The 16,765-nt window shown below is 49.3% G+C and overlaps 1 protein-coding gene across 1 annotated transcript; it reads right to left on the bottom strand.

The window, feature by feature from the left end:
* Nucleotides 1–905: 905 nt before the first annotated feature.
* Nucleotides 906–15,247, bottom strand: LOC138789109 (retinol dehydrogenase 8-like). Its single transcript, XM_069967700.1, has 6 exons — nt 15,151–15,247; nt 6,999–7,160; nt 3,539–3,718; nt 3,032–3,125; nt 2,481–2,664; nt 906–1,390 (listed from the first exon to the last, which is right to left on the bottom strand). The coding sequence occupies exons 1-6, from the start codon at nt 15,245–15,247 to the stop codon at nt 1,157–1,159; spliced, it is 951 nt and encodes a 316-aa protein (XP_069823801.1). The 3' UTR covers nt 906–1,156.
* Between the last annotated feature and the right edge of the window lie 1,518 nt (nt 15,248–16,765).

Raw genomic sequence — 16,765 nt, 5'->3', positions numbered from 1 at the left:
GCATAATTGTAGTCATAAAGGAGGACATGGGTTTAACTGAAACGCGTTGGTTCTCTGAACTTTTAAGAAGAACATAAGTTTTCAAAATAGTTGGTGGAGTTTGGTATGGCCCACCTTACTTTTCTCTATTCTGCGTTGGGAGTCTTAAACAGCATGTCTCCCCAGACAATGACAGATCATACAGGATGATGGCGGTATGTTGTATACTGGCTATAGTTGTTAATCTGGATGGTTTCTATAGAACAGGCCAGGCCAGGTCTCCTTCAGTGAACAGTATTTGGTTTAGGCTTTGTGATTTTGGTAAAGATTTGCTAAGAATTTCTGTTTCTGACCAGTTACGTTGGTGAGGGCAGCATTATACAGCATGATGCGGTATATCAGCATAACATGGGGACTGTATGTAACACAATGATAACAATACATAATTACAATACATATATACAAATAACACATATAACGACCTATCAACCACAACATACATCAAATACTACTACAGTACAGAGATATAAGAAGCCAGTCTGTACAGAGTTCCAGGATAGAGAATGAGGAGGAGGCCTATAGTATAAATATAATATACAACAACTTGTAATAAAAAAGGAGAAGTGGGAAAGTTCCGCGTGACAGGAAAACCATTTTATATTACAAAACAAAAAAGTGATATTGAGTAACCAGGAATCATAAGAAATGTTTACTCCTTATATAGTTTCATGATTACATTACGGTGTATGGAGCACCGCTATCCCCGGAGTGGTCACGTAGGGTCATGTGATGGCTGGATCTCACCTAACATGTCATAGTAGGACTATAGACAATAAATACATGGGCCAAGCTAATTCCATATGCTGAGCCAGGAATGTAGGAAGTCAAGTAAAAACTCAAGAGGGTCAATGATGGCCTCTATTCCACTTGGACGACACATCCAACATCCAAGACCTTTACCTTATCTGTATGTAAATTGTGTGTTTGGTGACCACGAGACACGTGGAGGCTCTACTACCATAGGCTGTGAGGATAGCAATAGTATTGGGATATCTAGTCCTATAACCATTAATTCTTATAATCCATTCATAACCATTCAATGGTTAAACTCAATAGAAAATGCATAGAAAGTGATCCGAGTATATTGTGCGATGCAAACAATGGCTGCTCTGACCCCTTAGGATTGTGGTTTCCCCAGGTCAAAGCTCTTTTTACTTCTCCATCTCAGCAGTTTGATGAAGTTAAGGCTGGCATTGAAGATTTTGTCGTGATGGAAGACCATCTTGTAGAAGGTGTCGATGGGAAGGTCGCCATTGGGGTCGGCGTACTTCAGAGTCGTCATTGGCGTGTAGAGGTTGTTTGTCTGGTGACGGAATGGCGGGTTTTCTGCTAAGATAATCTTCATTGTATGCTATGGATGGAAGAAAGCGCTTGTGTTATTGTATTAAGGGCTGACCACATTGACCTCCCCAGACTCACCATCTACCACACTTATTATAGAGAGATTTATGTGTCAGCATTGTTAGTGCATTGTGTATCCTGAGGAAACGTGGAAGGTTTATAAACAGCTGCAGGTACAATAATAAACCCATAAAATGCATAAAAAGTATCTGCACAGTGATATAGCATTGTTTACCTGTCTGTGCCATTTGTTTTGAGTGTCTGTAATCCTCTCCCCCACCATGTCCTCTCACTACTTCCTGGTTCAGCAGTTGCTCAGTACTACAATTCCCAGAGTGCATTGCTCTTCAGGACAGCACCCCCTGTCTAGAACTTCTGAAGAATATCACAAAACACAGCATAAGGGTGCGAAATCCCTGCATATGACCCTCGGCGGATTCCGTCGCTCATACCCACACGCGGCGGCATGCATCACCGCCCATGCCATAGATACTATTCTATGCACGGGCGGATTACGCATTCCGCCGAAAGAATTGACATGTCACTTTCGTCAGAATGCGGAATCTCCGCCTGTGCATAGAATAGTGTCTATGGCATGGGCGGAGATGCGCGCCACCGTGTGCGGGTACAAGCGACGAAATACACCACGGGTTATACGCAGAAATTCCGTAGTGTGCACGCACCCTAACAGTCTGCGTCAGCTGCATTCCTTCCCGTTCTGCTCCTCTGCTTGTGGCATTGTTCAGCACAAGGCAGCAGCCATACACACCCCATTCTTACCTGAATGTCCCAACAAAGATATATATGTAGGACATGGAGATGGTGATGTAGGCTGGAGGGGCTGGTCATAGTTGGTGACATCACTGAGGGGGCGGGGCTAGATACAAGATCCTGTGAAGGCTGTCTGAGGCAGCGTATGATTATGCATTGTTTTGGTGTAGAGGGAGAAGCCAGGAAGACAACAGCACAGGGACAATGAGAGGACTAAACAACTGTAAGGGGGTGTCAAGCAAAAGCCTGTACAGTCCGTGGCCCAATGACGCCATGTTAATATTAAGGGATTCCAACAATTCATTGATCACAGTCGGGTCCGTTCTTACCTCTGCCACGTCTTCAGCCGTCTGACCCAGACTCTGGAAGATTGATTTGTAGTTTTTCAGATAGACGTTGGTAAACATGTCAGCCGTCTCCTTATCGGCCGCAGACAGGTCCATCTTCATCCCATCCTCAAAAACTTTCCTTTCAAACTCTGTGATCACCGGTCCGGGCTCGATAAGGCTCAACCTGTAATACGACAAAAGCTCCATAGTTATATAGACAAAAAGCAAAAAAAGGTGGACAACATTTTTCTGAGTGCTCAAGCAACAAAGATGGCTGACATTCTAAAGCGTATGGGGCTTCCCAGCCACGCCCTTCTGGTCGGACTCCATTTCCTTCATGTCAGAAAACAGGGATTTCTGAACAACGGAAGACGGTCCAGTTGGATGATCAGTGGTGGGTGAGTACATGTTTATTCTATTAGGTTCCCCCCAACCCTGTATGCTTTTACATATAAAACTTAGACAGACCCTGTGAGGGAAAGTAGCGGATTTGGAACTTCCCGTATTACGGCAATTGTATTTTTTTTTAAGGGGAAAAAGATCAGACTTACTGGAGCTTAAACTTCAGGGCCTGTATGGCGAGACTCTCACAGAAACCTTCAACAGCAAATTTGGAGGCAGCATAGACGTCATTGAACAGAATTCCTGCAAGAAAATGTTAACGTTCAGGAACAGAAATGTCGGCCATTCAGTCTATTACTGTACGGTACTGACGGGAATCTCCTGCAATGATGGGAGTCATCTGTCAGGGCTGAATGCTTTACACATAAAGTTGTGACTTTTTGCTTTTCTGCATCTCCTGCACCACTGACATACTGCGCCAGGCTTAGCGGGAGGGGACGACATCTTATAAATCAGTAGCTGCCTGTAGGACTCCGTATACCAGCTGAATCCTCTCAGTGGGAACCAGTTACCCGTCGCCTGGTGATAAAACGGTCCCGTAACTCACTAATAGACGGTTTCCCCATTGTTACCATTTCTCTCCTATCGCCCGGTCACATAAGTCATTGTCATTGTTAGTTGACATATAAAGCATAGAGCGGCACAGGCCGCCGTACCTTGGATCCCCATGACGCTGCTGATAATCACAATGTGACCGCTCTTCTTCCTCTTCATATCGGGGAGGATTTCCTTCAGGAGTCGGACCAGGCCGAAGAAGTTTGTATCCATCACGTTTTTCATTTCATCGACGCTTTGACATTCGATGGGTCCAATGAGCCCAACTCCAGCATTGCTGACTGGAGGAAGAGGAAAGATGTTAGATCTGTCATCTCAGACTAGTCAGCGGCAGGTAATGATGGATGGTAAAGAGAAGACGACGCATCAGGCTCTGACAAAATTCAGTGAATCCATAAGAAGAAAGAATCCACCATTACACAACAATGCCATAGAGTGACACAATTCCTTCCTGACTACTAATGTGTCCAGAGAGATGGGTGCCAGTGACTGCAGGAGGAGGCACAGGGGATGGGTGCCTCACCCTGAGGAGAAGTGACTGCAGGAGGAGAGACAGGAGATAGGTGCCTCACCCTGAGGAGCAGTGACTGCAGGAGGAGAGACAGGGGATGGGTGCCTCACCCTGATGAGCAGTGACTGCAGGAGGAAGCACAGGGGATGGGTGCCTCACCCTGATGAGCAGTGACTGCAGGAGGAAGCAGAGGGGATGGGTGCCTCACCCTGAGGAGCAGTGACTGCAGGAGGAGGCACAGGGGATGGGTGCCTCACCCTGAGGAGCAGTGACTGCAGGAGGAGAGACAGGAGATAGGTGCCTCACCCTGAGGAGCAGTGACTGCAGGAGGAGAGACAGGAGATAGGTGCCTCACCCTGAGGAGCAGTGACTGCAGGAGGAGAGACAGGAGATAGGTGCCTCACCCTGAGGAGCAGTGACTGCAGGAGGAAGCACAGGGGATGGGTGCCTCACCCTGAGGAGCAGTGACTGCAGGAAGAAACACATGGGATGGGTGCCTCACCCTGAGGAGAAGTGACTGCAGGAGGAAGCACAGGGGATGGGTGCCTCACCCTGAGGAGCAGTGACTGCAGGAGGAAGCACAGGAGATGGGTGCCTCACCCTGAGGAGCAGTGACTGCAGGAGGAAGCACAGGAGATGGGTGCCTCACCCTGAGGAGCAGTGACTGCAGGAGGAGGCACAGGAGATAAGTGCCTCACCCTGAGGAGCAGTGACTGCAGGAGGAGAGACAGGAGATAGGTGCCTCACCCTGAGGAGCAGTGACTGCAGGAGGAGAGACAGGAGATAGGTGCCTCACCCTGAGGAGCAGTGACTGCAGGAGGAGAGACAGGAGATAGGTGCCTCACCCTGAGGAGCAGTGACTTCAGGAGGAAGCACAGGGGATGGGTGCCTCACCCTGATGAGCAGTGACTGCAGGAAGAAACACATGGGATGGGTGCCTCACCCTGAGGAGAAGTGACTGCAGGAGGAAGCACAGGGGATGGGTGCCTCACCCTGAGGAGCAGTGACTGCAGGAGGAAGCACAGGAGATGGGTGCCTCACCCTGAGGAGCAGTGACTGCAGGAGGAAGCACAGGAGATGGGTGCCTCACCCTGAGGAGCAGTGACTGCAGGAGGAGAGACAGGAGATGGGTGCCTCACCCTGAGGAGCAGTGACTGCAGGAGGAGAGACAGGAGATAGGTGCCTCACCCTGAGGAGCAGTGACTGCAGGAGGAGAGACAGGAGATAGGTGCCTCACCCTGAGGAGCAGTGACTGCAGGAGGAGAGACAGGAGATAGGTGCCTCACCCTAAGGAGCAGTGACTGCAGGAGGAAGCACATGGGATGGGTGCCTCACCCTGAGGAGCAGTGACTGCAGGAAGAAACACAGGGGATGGGTGCCTCACCCTGAGGAGAAGTGACTGCAGGAGGAAGCACAGGGGATGGGTGCCTCACCCTGAGGAGAAGTGACTGCAGGAGGAAGCACAGGGGATGGGTGCCTCACCCTGAGGAGCAGTGACTGCAGGAGGAAGCACAGGAGATGGGTGCCTCACCCTGAGGAGCAGTGACTGCAGGAGGAAGCACAGGGGATGGGTGCCTCACCCTGAGGAGCAGTGACTGCAGGAGGAGAGACAGGAGATATGTGCCTCACCCTGAGGAGCAGTGACTGCAGGAGGAGAGACAGGAGATATGTGCCTCACCCTGAGGAGCAGTAACTGCAGGAGGAAGCGCAGGGGATGGGTGCCTAACCCTGAGGAGCAGTGACAGCAGGAGGAAGCGCAGGGGATGGGTGCCTCACCCTGATAAGCAGTGACTGCAGGAGGAAGCACAGGAGATGGGTGCCTCACCCTGAGGAGCAGTGACTGCAGGAGGAGAGACAGGAGATAAGTGCCTCACCCTGAGGAGCAGTGACTGCAGGAGGAGAGACAGGAGATGGGTGCCTCACCCTGAGGAGCAGTGACTGCAGGAGGAAGCACAGGGGATGGGTGCCTCACCCTGAGGAGCAGTGACTGCAGGAGGAAGCGCAGGGGATGGGTGCGTTAAGATCTTTTTCTTCTGAAATATTCCTAATTGTGCGTCCATTGGTTTTGTGCCGCGAGCAGCTGTACTATGATACTATAATATTCTGTGTGATTCATTGTAACCAGACATTGTTCTCTGTTCTATAGATGAGTCTCTATATTTGCCTCAGGCTCAGATATAGAGTAAATGTCAGGCGCCAAGTGTGGACTGTACAGCAAACATTTACTTTACGTGTCACAATATTCACCATATTAACTATAGTCATAACTCAATTTTACATGAATTTGAGGCTTAATGACCTGAGCGACGTATCTGCATTGTTACCATCCAGCACCGCAGATTGTATCACTCTTTACAGGTGTGAATATTTGTGTCCAATAGTTTTACTACCACAGCGCATTGCTATCCATAGGAGAGTGTAGTGAGCATGCTCTGTGACCAGTACAGGAAGGGGGAGGAGAAGAGCATATTGAATGGAAGAGTTTTGTGGGCATGCTCTGTGACCAGTGCAGAGAGGGGGAGGAGAGGAGCTGTGATCATTGCATATAGAATGGGCATGCTCTGTGACCTGTGTAAGATGGGAACTGTGACTATCACCTGTTGTTATGGAGCTTTTTCAGAGAACGTGTCCTTTACACCCTGATCACCGGTACTAGGTGATCGGTTTGTTTTTATGTCATTTTGTAATAAAAATAAAATGTATGAAAACAGGTAAATCTGGTTCTGAAGTGAACAGTGCAACGTATGGCGACAATAAGGTTATAATATTCTGCCTGTATGTAGTATAGGCAGATAGAAAGTGATATTAAAACTATCTCTGAGCTGGGGATTTGGAGCTTTGTATCAGTGCAGTGCAGCTCGGAGTGCTATCCGAATATATGAAGAATAGTGTGTGTGTGTGTGTGTGTGTGTGTGTGTGTATATATGTATAGATAAATATATATAAATATATATATATATATATATATATATATATATATATACACATACACACTGGTCACATTACATCGCCGACCGGTCACATGATACAGTCCTACACGTTGCTGTTACCTAGGATGTCCACTCTGCGGTCCTGGATGCTGTTGACGCAGTCTCGGATGGACTCCTCACTGCACACGTCCAGCTGCTTGATCTCCAGCGTCTTCCCCAGACAATCTTCTGCCGCCTTCACCAGGTCGTCCTGCTTCCCCAGATTTCTCATTGTTGCATAAACTGTGGATGAAGGAAACAATAAAAATCACAATTATTGGACAATTCGAAATTTCACAACAATAAAACTAAACAACAAAGTTCAGCGGAAATTCCCAGAACTTTATATCCTGCAGTCACTATATGACGAGATTGCACTGATCGATCTTATCTACGCTCAATTGCTTCTGGCTGCTGAAGGTCGCCGGCAGGGACAGCGCCGGTAACCAGAAGAGAACCCGGCTGTAATTCTGAGTCTCCCAAATAAGTTAAAATAACAGGGAGATGTGCTGTGTGCGGTACTGCAGGCTGCTCTCTCCTATCAGCAATCGCTAATACAACTGAATAGCTGATTTCTTGGAGAAGAGGTCAGAGCACAGGAGCCAGGAGAGGTGAGCATTACCCCCATCTGCTGGCAGTTCATGATGGGAGTTGTAGTTGTACAGCTGCAGCTTTTGGTATTGAAGGTGAGTCTGACCAGGACCAACCTTTAGGGTGTGCGCCCTGTGCAGTTGCATAGGGCGCATCACTCCTGGCCAGCTAAGTTAGGTGTGCTGTCTGCTGGAGCGCCGCTCCCCCAGTTGGCCACCCACCCTCCTCTCATGCTGGTTCATTTGGGGCTCCGGCAGACAGACAGCGCATCTATCTGGTTTACACGTAGTAATAATTCGCCTGATCGTATGATGAACGATTTTGAAGTAACAATTTTTTTTTTATAACGATCAGCGTTTAGACGGAACTATATATCGTACGGAAAAATTGTTTTGCGATCGCTTAAGCCTATCTCGCACATAGGTTAAATCAGTGCACGACTGTTTACATGGAACGATCTGCGAATTTTTTGCAAACGACCAACGATGATTTAAGAACATGTAAGATCAAAATGAACGGTTTCTTGCTCGTCGTTTGATCGTTTGCTGCGTTTACACATACGATTATCGTTCGAATTCGATCATTATCGTGCAAATTCGAACGATAATCGTTCCATGTAAACGCAGCGCAGTGTCCCAGAACAGCCCTTCTCATGTTCACACTTGTATTATAACCAGTTCCGTTCTGGAAAGCTGGCCCACTGCAAACTGCGTGTATTGTGTTACCCTTCTCAGTATTCAGGTCTGCTATTCCCTTCATTTATTGCATGTATATTCAGGTATCAGTGCCTTATGGTATTATGTCGCCCCCCCCAGTGTTCAAGTATGGTACTTCTCATGTATATTGCTCTGTATATGCCTAATGGTGTGATGATGCAATGGCTGGATGTCACGTGACTGTGCCCTGCTTCCATGGTAACTCCAATGGTCATCGCTGGGGTTTACCATGTGACTTCCTGTTCTACCTCAGTCTATTCCCTACCACAGAGGGGATAGGATCTGTCTATCCTCTCTCCCTGCTAAGAGAGGGGCCTGCGTGTGCTCTGCTGCTCCAGTCCACTGGCTGTGTTCCTGTCTGAAGTCTCAAGATTCTCATCTGGGTGCCGATTCTTCAGTCATTCTTCAGTTCCTCTCATCATCATCTTCTCTAATCATCAACAGCAAGTATTTTATTCAAGTCTCATTCCACCCAGCATCTTATCCTCAGTATCACTACTACTCCCATCATTCAGCACGCTACTCTCACAGCCTATTGCAGCATCACCCATTACTCTGCCTTATTCCCGGTTGCATCCGGAGAGACTGTTACTACTAGTTACCACCGTTACAATAAATATACAACTACCGTTGTTTCTGAACCTTGGCATTGGTGTGATAATTGGTGCCCTGACTAAGGACAACGAGGAATTGCATGCCCAGTATCCCCGCATGGTCAGGAGCTCGGTTTCCAGCTGTATCACCCTCGTGCCTACACCGTAACAACCCTATACCCTACAGCTGCCCCGGTTCCTGCCTGTTAACACCATCTACACTGCGGAGTGGCCCCTAGGGGCCAGGGCATCGCACAGCATTTGAAGAAAAATTACTATTTGTAAGTTAGATGTGCAGCTCTCTGCTGCAGCGCCCCTGGCGGCCCTCTGGTTTGTTCCCATACCCTCTACTGCACAGCACCGTAGCATGACGTCACCCAGACCGCACCTCACCTTTCTGATTGGCTCGACATGTGCCCCTGCATCCCCCCCCCCCCCGCGCTGTGGTAAGAACTCTTGGTGGGGGGAAGTTGTTTGCATGGCTGGGGGGTGAGGGGGGTCAGGTAGTTTTTTTGTATGGCTTGGCGGGGGTGGTGTTGGGTAGTTTGTATGGCTGTCATTAACGCGGCTGTCTTCGATGGAGCTGTTATTGATGTGGCTGTCACTGATGTCTGATGCAGGGGGGTACGGGGGGTCAGGTAGTTTTTTTGTATGGGGGGGTCGGGTAGTGGTTTGTATGGCTGGGGGGTGTTGGATGTTGTCTGGAGGGGTGGGAGGCTGTAAGGTTTGTCGGAGCTGTATGTCACCTTTTAGGGGGTCTCAGCAGATGGGGGGGGGTACCTGAAAATTTTTTTTACACAAAGCGCCATTTACACTAAGGACAGGCAAAGTCCTTAAGATTAAGGATTGAGAGGTGCGGATTATGGAGGACGTTAGGTGTAAGTCATTAGAGGGGGGGGGGGGGGAGTAGTTTGGAGGTTCTGGGCCCTGAGAGGCCACGTGGATGGAGTCAGCTGCAGAGGGGAAGTGGATTGTATTCACTAATACTGGGACCCCATAGACTTTACTAGGAAGTTTATAGGATTATAAAATGCTGGAATGTAGGGAACGGTTACTGGGTGATGTCTCTGTAAATCCATTACATGGCAACGTCCGGGCCGGTGGTCTGTGGTCATCTGTTCTGTGTGGTCAGGATCACAGAAGCTGCATTAGCTCAATGTCAGCTTGTAGTTTGCTCTGTCTGCAGGTGTTATCCTGCTCAGAACCTGATGCAACCAGACGTCGACCCCCGAGGATACGCCGGGAATAGGATAAAGAACATAATGGAAGGTGACAAAAATCCCAAGAGTCTAAATGCATCAGACACTGCCATAAACTTCTTACATCAGAAGAATATCACAATGTCCACCGGGGGGCGCCAGACCCAACAGTGAGGCTGCAATGGCCGCCACATGGATTACTGTCACCGATGGAGCAGTTATTGATGTGGCTGTCACTGATGTCTGATGCGGCTGTCACTGATGGAGCAGTCATTGATGTGGCTGTCACTGATGTCTGATGCGGCTGTCACTGATGGAGCAGTCATTGATGTGGCTGTCACTGATGTCTGATGCGGCTGTCACTGATGGAGCAGTCATTGATGTGGCTGTCACTGATGTCTGATGCGGCTGTCACTGATGGAGCAGTCATTGATGTGGCTGTCACTGATGTCTGATGCGGCTGTCACTGATGGAGCAGTCATTGATGTGGCTGTCACTGATGTCTGATGCGGTTTAATAAGAAAATTATAAAATCTACATTCAGTGCAAATATTGTTTTTCCTCTTCTCTCTGGAATGACAGCTCTGAGGCCGCGATCAGCTGCCAATTTGCTGGCTTGTGTATATAGTATAAAGAGCAAGGAAGAACTATGTACAGGTAAAGCCTGAGGATATACACAGTTATCACACCGTACAGTCACAATACTGCAAAACCGCAGCTAAATTCACCGCCATTCAACAGCAGTGTGGGAGTATACACCGAGGAGAGAACCACAACCATTGTGCTTCACCCCAACCAAATGCACAACCACAACCTGCATCCCTGAGCAGAAGCAACATACACTACAGCCTGATATACTTCTGCCATATACACTAAAGCCTCATATAGTGTCGCCATATACACTAAAGCCTCATATAGTGTTGCCATATACACTACAGCTTGATATAATGCTGCCCTATACACCTCAGCCTTATACTGTGTCGGCATATACACTTAAGCCTTATATAGTGCCGCCGTATACACATTTAAACCTTTGTAGCCATTGAGTCTTTGTTCTCTCTTTTTTTATTGTGTAGTGACAACCGCTCAGTTTTATCTGCAGAGAAGTGGTTGTCACCTATCAAATACAAAGAGATGGAAATCATTCAGTCTGCATGGAGACAAAGGAGTCTGGAGAAGGAAGGAGGAGTCTGATGAACAGAGGTGTCGGGGTGGGGGGCTGAGCAGTCTGGATTCAAAGAGTGGGGTTGTGAGGGACAGAGGAGTCTGGAGGAGGGACAGAGGAGTCTGCAGGAGGGACAGAGGAGTCTGCAGGAGGGACAGAGGAGTGTGCAGGAGGGACAGAGGAGTCTGGAGAAGGGACAGAGTGGTTAGAAGGGGACGAAGCAGTCTGATGAGAAAGAGAGTTGTGGAGGAGGGACAGAAGGTGTCTGGCAGCCGCTTACTCCCCATGCATCATGCACACTTAGACAAACTGAGCATGCATCTATATGGGGGGGGGGGGGGTTAAAGTCGGCCACATACTAAAATTAAAGAGGTTAAAGAAGTCCGGCCAAATTTCTTTTCCATATGTTATTACTTATGGAAAGTTATACAATTTTCTAATGTACATTAATTATGGGAAATGCTCATATACTGCTATTTCCCTTAATTTAGTGTATCAGGAAGTGTGAGAATTCTCTCAAAAGCAGTGACGTCACAACGAATGGTGTAATTCCTATGGAGTGTCCAGCAGGGGGCGCTCTATATATAGAAGTCAATGAGTACCATTGACTTCTATATATAGTGCGCCCCTGCTGGACACTCCATTGGAATTACAATGGATGTGTGTATGTAATGTTATGTACTGTACTTTGTGATTGAATACAAGTGTCCTTGCTCCCCAAAGTATCCCATAAATGTAATCAATAAATACATTTGCAGGGCACTGGCCCTTGTGTGAGCGGCGGCGATAGATAGCACAGGTACTACTCCTCCATTATCTGCAGATGGAGCAGGGAGGGGGGAGGTAGATGGCACTTCTCTCCCTCCCTGCTCGGTGCCCTGCAAATGTATTTATTGATTACATTTATGGGATACTTTGGGGAGCAAGGACACTTGTATTCAATCACAAAGTACAGTACATAACATTACATACACACATCCATTGTAATTCCAATGGAGTGTCCAGCAGGGCCGCACTATATATAGAAGTCAATGGTACTCATTGACTTCAATATTTAGAGCGCCCCCTGCTGGACACTCCATAGGAATTACACCATTCGTCGTGACGTCACTGCTTTTGAGAGAATTCTAACACTTCCTGATACACTAAATTAAGGGAAATAGCAGTATATGAGCATTTCCTATAATTAATGTACATTAGAAAATTGTATAACTTTCCATAAGTAATAACATATAAAAAATAAATTTTGCCCGGACTTCTCCTTTAAAAGGATCTAGCAAACCATAGCGAATTTCTTTTTAGAAACAGCGCCACTCTTGTCCTCAGGTTGTGTGTGGTATTACAGCTCAGTTACATTACAGTGAATAGAGCCGAGCTGTGGGGACAAAGGAGCGTGACAGCGGCTTCACCCCGCATCTGCATTCAGAACACATGTCGCCTGATCTATGGAGGGATCAGGCGAGATCGGACGAATGATTCAGGTGAATTATCTTATAGGTACAGAGGAGCGTGACAGCGGCTTCACCCCCCCCACTTATCTTACAGGTACAGAGGAGCGTGACAGCGGCTTCACCCCCCCACACTTATCTTACGGGTACAGAGGAGCGTGACAGCGGCTTCACCCCCCACTTATCTTATAGGTACAGAGGAGCGTGACAGCGGCTACACCCCCCACTTATCTTACGGGTACAGAAGAGCGTGACAGCGGCTACACCCCCCACATATCTTACGGGTACAGAGGAGCGTGACAGCGGCTTCACCCCCCCCCCCACTTATCTTATAGGTACAGAGGAGCGTGACAGCGGCTTCACCCCCCCACTTATATTACGGGTACAGAGGAGCGTGACAGCGGCTACACCCCCCACATATCTTACGGGTACAGAGGAGCGTAACAGCGGCTTCACCCCAAACTTATCTTACGGGTACAGAGGAGCGTGACAGCGGCTTCACCCCAAACTTATCTTACGGGTACAGAGGAGCGTGACAGCGGCTTCACCCCCCCCCCCCCACACTTATCTTACGGGTACAGAGGAGCGTGACAGCGGCTTCACCCCAAACTTATCTTACGGGTACAGAGGAGCGTGACAGCGGCTTCACCCCCCACTTATCTTACGGGTACAGAGGAGCGTGACAGCGGCTTCACCCCAAACTTATCTTACGGGTACAGAGGAGCGTGACAGCGGCTTCACCCCCCACTTATCTTACAGGTACAGAGGAGCGTGACAGCGGCTTCACCCCCCCCCACTTATCTTATAGGTACAGAGGAGTGTGACAGCGGCTACACCCCCCACATATCTTACGGGTACAGAGGAGCGTGACAGCGGCTACACCCCCCCCCCCCCACACTTATCTTACGGGTACAGAGGAGTGTGACAGCGGCTTCACCCCCCACTTATCTTACGGGTACAGAGGAGCGTGACAGCGGCTTCACCCCCCACTTATCTTACGGGTACAGAGGAGCGTAACAGCGGCTTCACCCCAAACTTATCTTACGGGTACAGAGGAGCGTGACAGCGGCTTCACCCCCCACTTATCTTATAGGTACAGAGGAGCGTGACAGCGGCTTCACCCCCCACTTATCTTACAGGTACAGAAGAGAGTGACAGCGGCTACACCCCCCACACTTATCTTACGGCTAAAGAGGAGCGTGACAGCGGCTTCACCCCCCCCCCCCTCCCACTTATCTTACGGGTACAGAGGAGCGTGACAGCGGCTTCACCCCCCCCCCTCCCACTTATCTTACGGGTACAGAGGAGCGTGACAGCGGCTTCACCCCCCCCCCTCCCACTTATCTTACGGCTACAGAGGAGCGTGACAGCGGCTTCACCCCCCACTTATCTTACGGCTACAGAGGAGCGTGACAGCGGCTTCACCCCCCACTTATCTTATAGGTACAGAGGAGCGTGACAGCGGCTTCACCCCCCACTTATCTTACGGGTACAGAGGAGCGTGACAGCGGCTTCACCCCCCACATATCTTACGGGTACAGAGGAGCGTGACAGCGGCTTCACCCCCCCCCCCCACTTATCTTATAGGTACAGAGGAGCGTGACAGCGGCTTCACCCCCCACTTATCTTACGGGTACAGAGGAGCGTGACAGCGGCTTTACCCACCCCCCCCCCTCCCACTTATCTTACGGGTACAGAGGAGCGTGACAGCGGCTTCACCCCCTCCCACTTATCTTACGGGTACAGAGGAGTGTGACAGCGGCTTCACCCCCCCACTTATCTTATAGGTACAGAGGAGCATGACAGCGGCTTCACCCCCCCCCACTTATCTTATAGGTACAGAGGAGCGTGACAGCGGCTTCACCCCCCCCCACTTATCTTATAGGTACAGAGGAGCGTGACAGCGGCTTCACCCCCCACTTATCTTACAGGTTTGGCCCCATTTAAAGGGCTCAGAAAATCCATTCCATACATTGTACTAAAAATAATACCGTAATAGACTGGAGAGCGGTTACACAGACCCCATCACACAGACAAAGCATCACGTTATTCTTACTATTACCTGTGGGGGCGCTACAGGATAAAGTATGTGCTGCTCTGTAGACCCTGTATACTCCTCTCTGCCTGACTCACATATATACTTGGAGAATGTACACTATCTGTATATGACGACACTGGAAATAACACATCTAACACATGGAGGGACATCAGACACCGACGCCGAACACAACCCGCAGCTATAGACATAGTCCCTGCAGGGCAGTGAGTAATTTGGTGCGACATCCGGCTGCTCACCCCCCTGAATACAAAGCAACAAGGTCTAGAAACACGTCGATGATATGTGAGATGGCGGTAACTCTGTGCTATCAATCCACTGACCACAGTGAGAGGTTGCAGATCAGTGATTTCCCAGCTGATCTCCAGCCCAGCATGGCGGACGGTAGGGATCCATCATCATCCAGAATCTGGGGCAGCTCCACCACTATCCCCCGGCTGGAGCCCTGCGTGTGGCCCTTCTTACCTTTAAACCTCTTCTGCTCGTCCTTGGCCAGCCGGGCAGCGATGGCCAGCCCTATTCCGGATGAGCATCCTGTCACCAGAACGTTCTTCAGCACCATTTCCTATATCTCTCTGTACAAGAGGCTATAAGGAGAAGCTGCGGCGATGGCGGCGGAGTGAGAAGTGTGACGGGTGGGCTGGCGTCCGGGCTTCTCGCTGCTTTATCTGGACTCGGGCTGCGTCAGCACGGCTAAAAATGCAAACCTGCACAATTTGTGGCTAAAGCTGGATAATCTCTTTTCTGACATTAATGTGGGTGAACAGCCCGGCCCTAATCTGGATAGACGGCACGCGGGGGGCGGGGAGGGCACACCAGAGGTTGCCTTAGGTCGCGGCCTTTACATTTCCTGGATGGTTCATCTATTGGAGGGTGAATTGTAGAACAATAGACAGAGTATAATAATCTGGAGCGATATAAGGCTCACACCAGATACCGCATGGCTCCAGCTCGTTATACTCAGGGTGTGAATAGTGGCCGCTGTGCACAGACTCATAGATACAGGGGGATAATAAGTCTCTGATCAGCTGTGGACCACCTACACAGAATAGGGGGGGGGGGGGGGGGGATCTGGTCGGTAACGTCACCTGTGAGACAGAATCTATAGAAAATTCCATAGTCCTTGTAGGATTTATACATAATTATTCACTATTTTATTCTATGAAATAAGGATTTCATCACTGACCAATTGGCAAGAATTCTCCCTCTCACAGGGCTGTTAGTGTCTCGATAAGAAGCTCCTCCTATTTTTCCCTCATTACCTGCACCTGTTTCATCTCCTTACCTGTATAATAATAACCTCTCCACCATGGCCGAGACCAAAGAGCTGGCTAAGGTCACCAAGGAAAACACTGCAGACCTGCACAAGGCTGGGGTGGGCCACTGGACTATACACAAGCAGCTTGGTGAGAAGTAGAGGTGAGCGAATTTACAGCAGTAATGAAGCAAAGTGCTTTGCTAGCTCGGCAGTCTGCTAATCAGCCGGCTGCCTTTAAAGTCCATGCTGCTCTGTGTGCTGGGGAAAGCTGGATCAAGTCCTGGGAAACTTCTCCCAGTTTTACCAATGACCATCTGGATGATCTAGGAGAGACATTGGAGGAGGTCATGTGGTCAGATGAGAACAAAATACAACTTTTTGGTATAAACTCCACTCATCGTGCTTGGAGAAAGGAGAATGATGAGAACAACCCCAAGAATACAGTCCCAGCGGTGAAGCACCACCCATGTTCAGTAAGAGCAGTGAAGATGGGTGGTGGCCGGGTTATCCAGCTGACAATGACCGAAAACCCACAGCCGGGACAACTAAGGAAGGAACACACAGACGGGACAACTAAAGAGGAGACCCACAGCCGGGACAACTAAGGAGGAGACCCACAGTCGGGACAACTAAGGAGGAGACCCACAGCCGGGACAACTAAGGAGGAGACCCACAGCCGGGACAACTAAGGAGGAGACCCACAGCCGGGACAACTAAGGAGGAAACCCCCAGCCGGGACAACCAAGGAGGAGACCCACAGCCGAGACAACCAAGGAGGAAACCCACAGCCGGGACAACTAAGGAGGAAACACACAGCCGGGA

This window comes from Dendropsophus ebraccatus, chromosome 4 (assembly GCF_027789765.1).
Source record: "Dendropsophus ebraccatus isolate aDenEbr1 chromosome 4, aDenEbr1.pat, whole genome shotgun sequence".
NCBI lineage: Eukaryota > Metazoa > Chordata > Amphibia > Anura > Hylidae > Dendropsophus > Dendropsophus ebraccatus.
The sequence above is the reverse complement of the archived record's forward strand: the minus strand, read 5'-3'. Positions and strand labels throughout refer to the sequence as shown.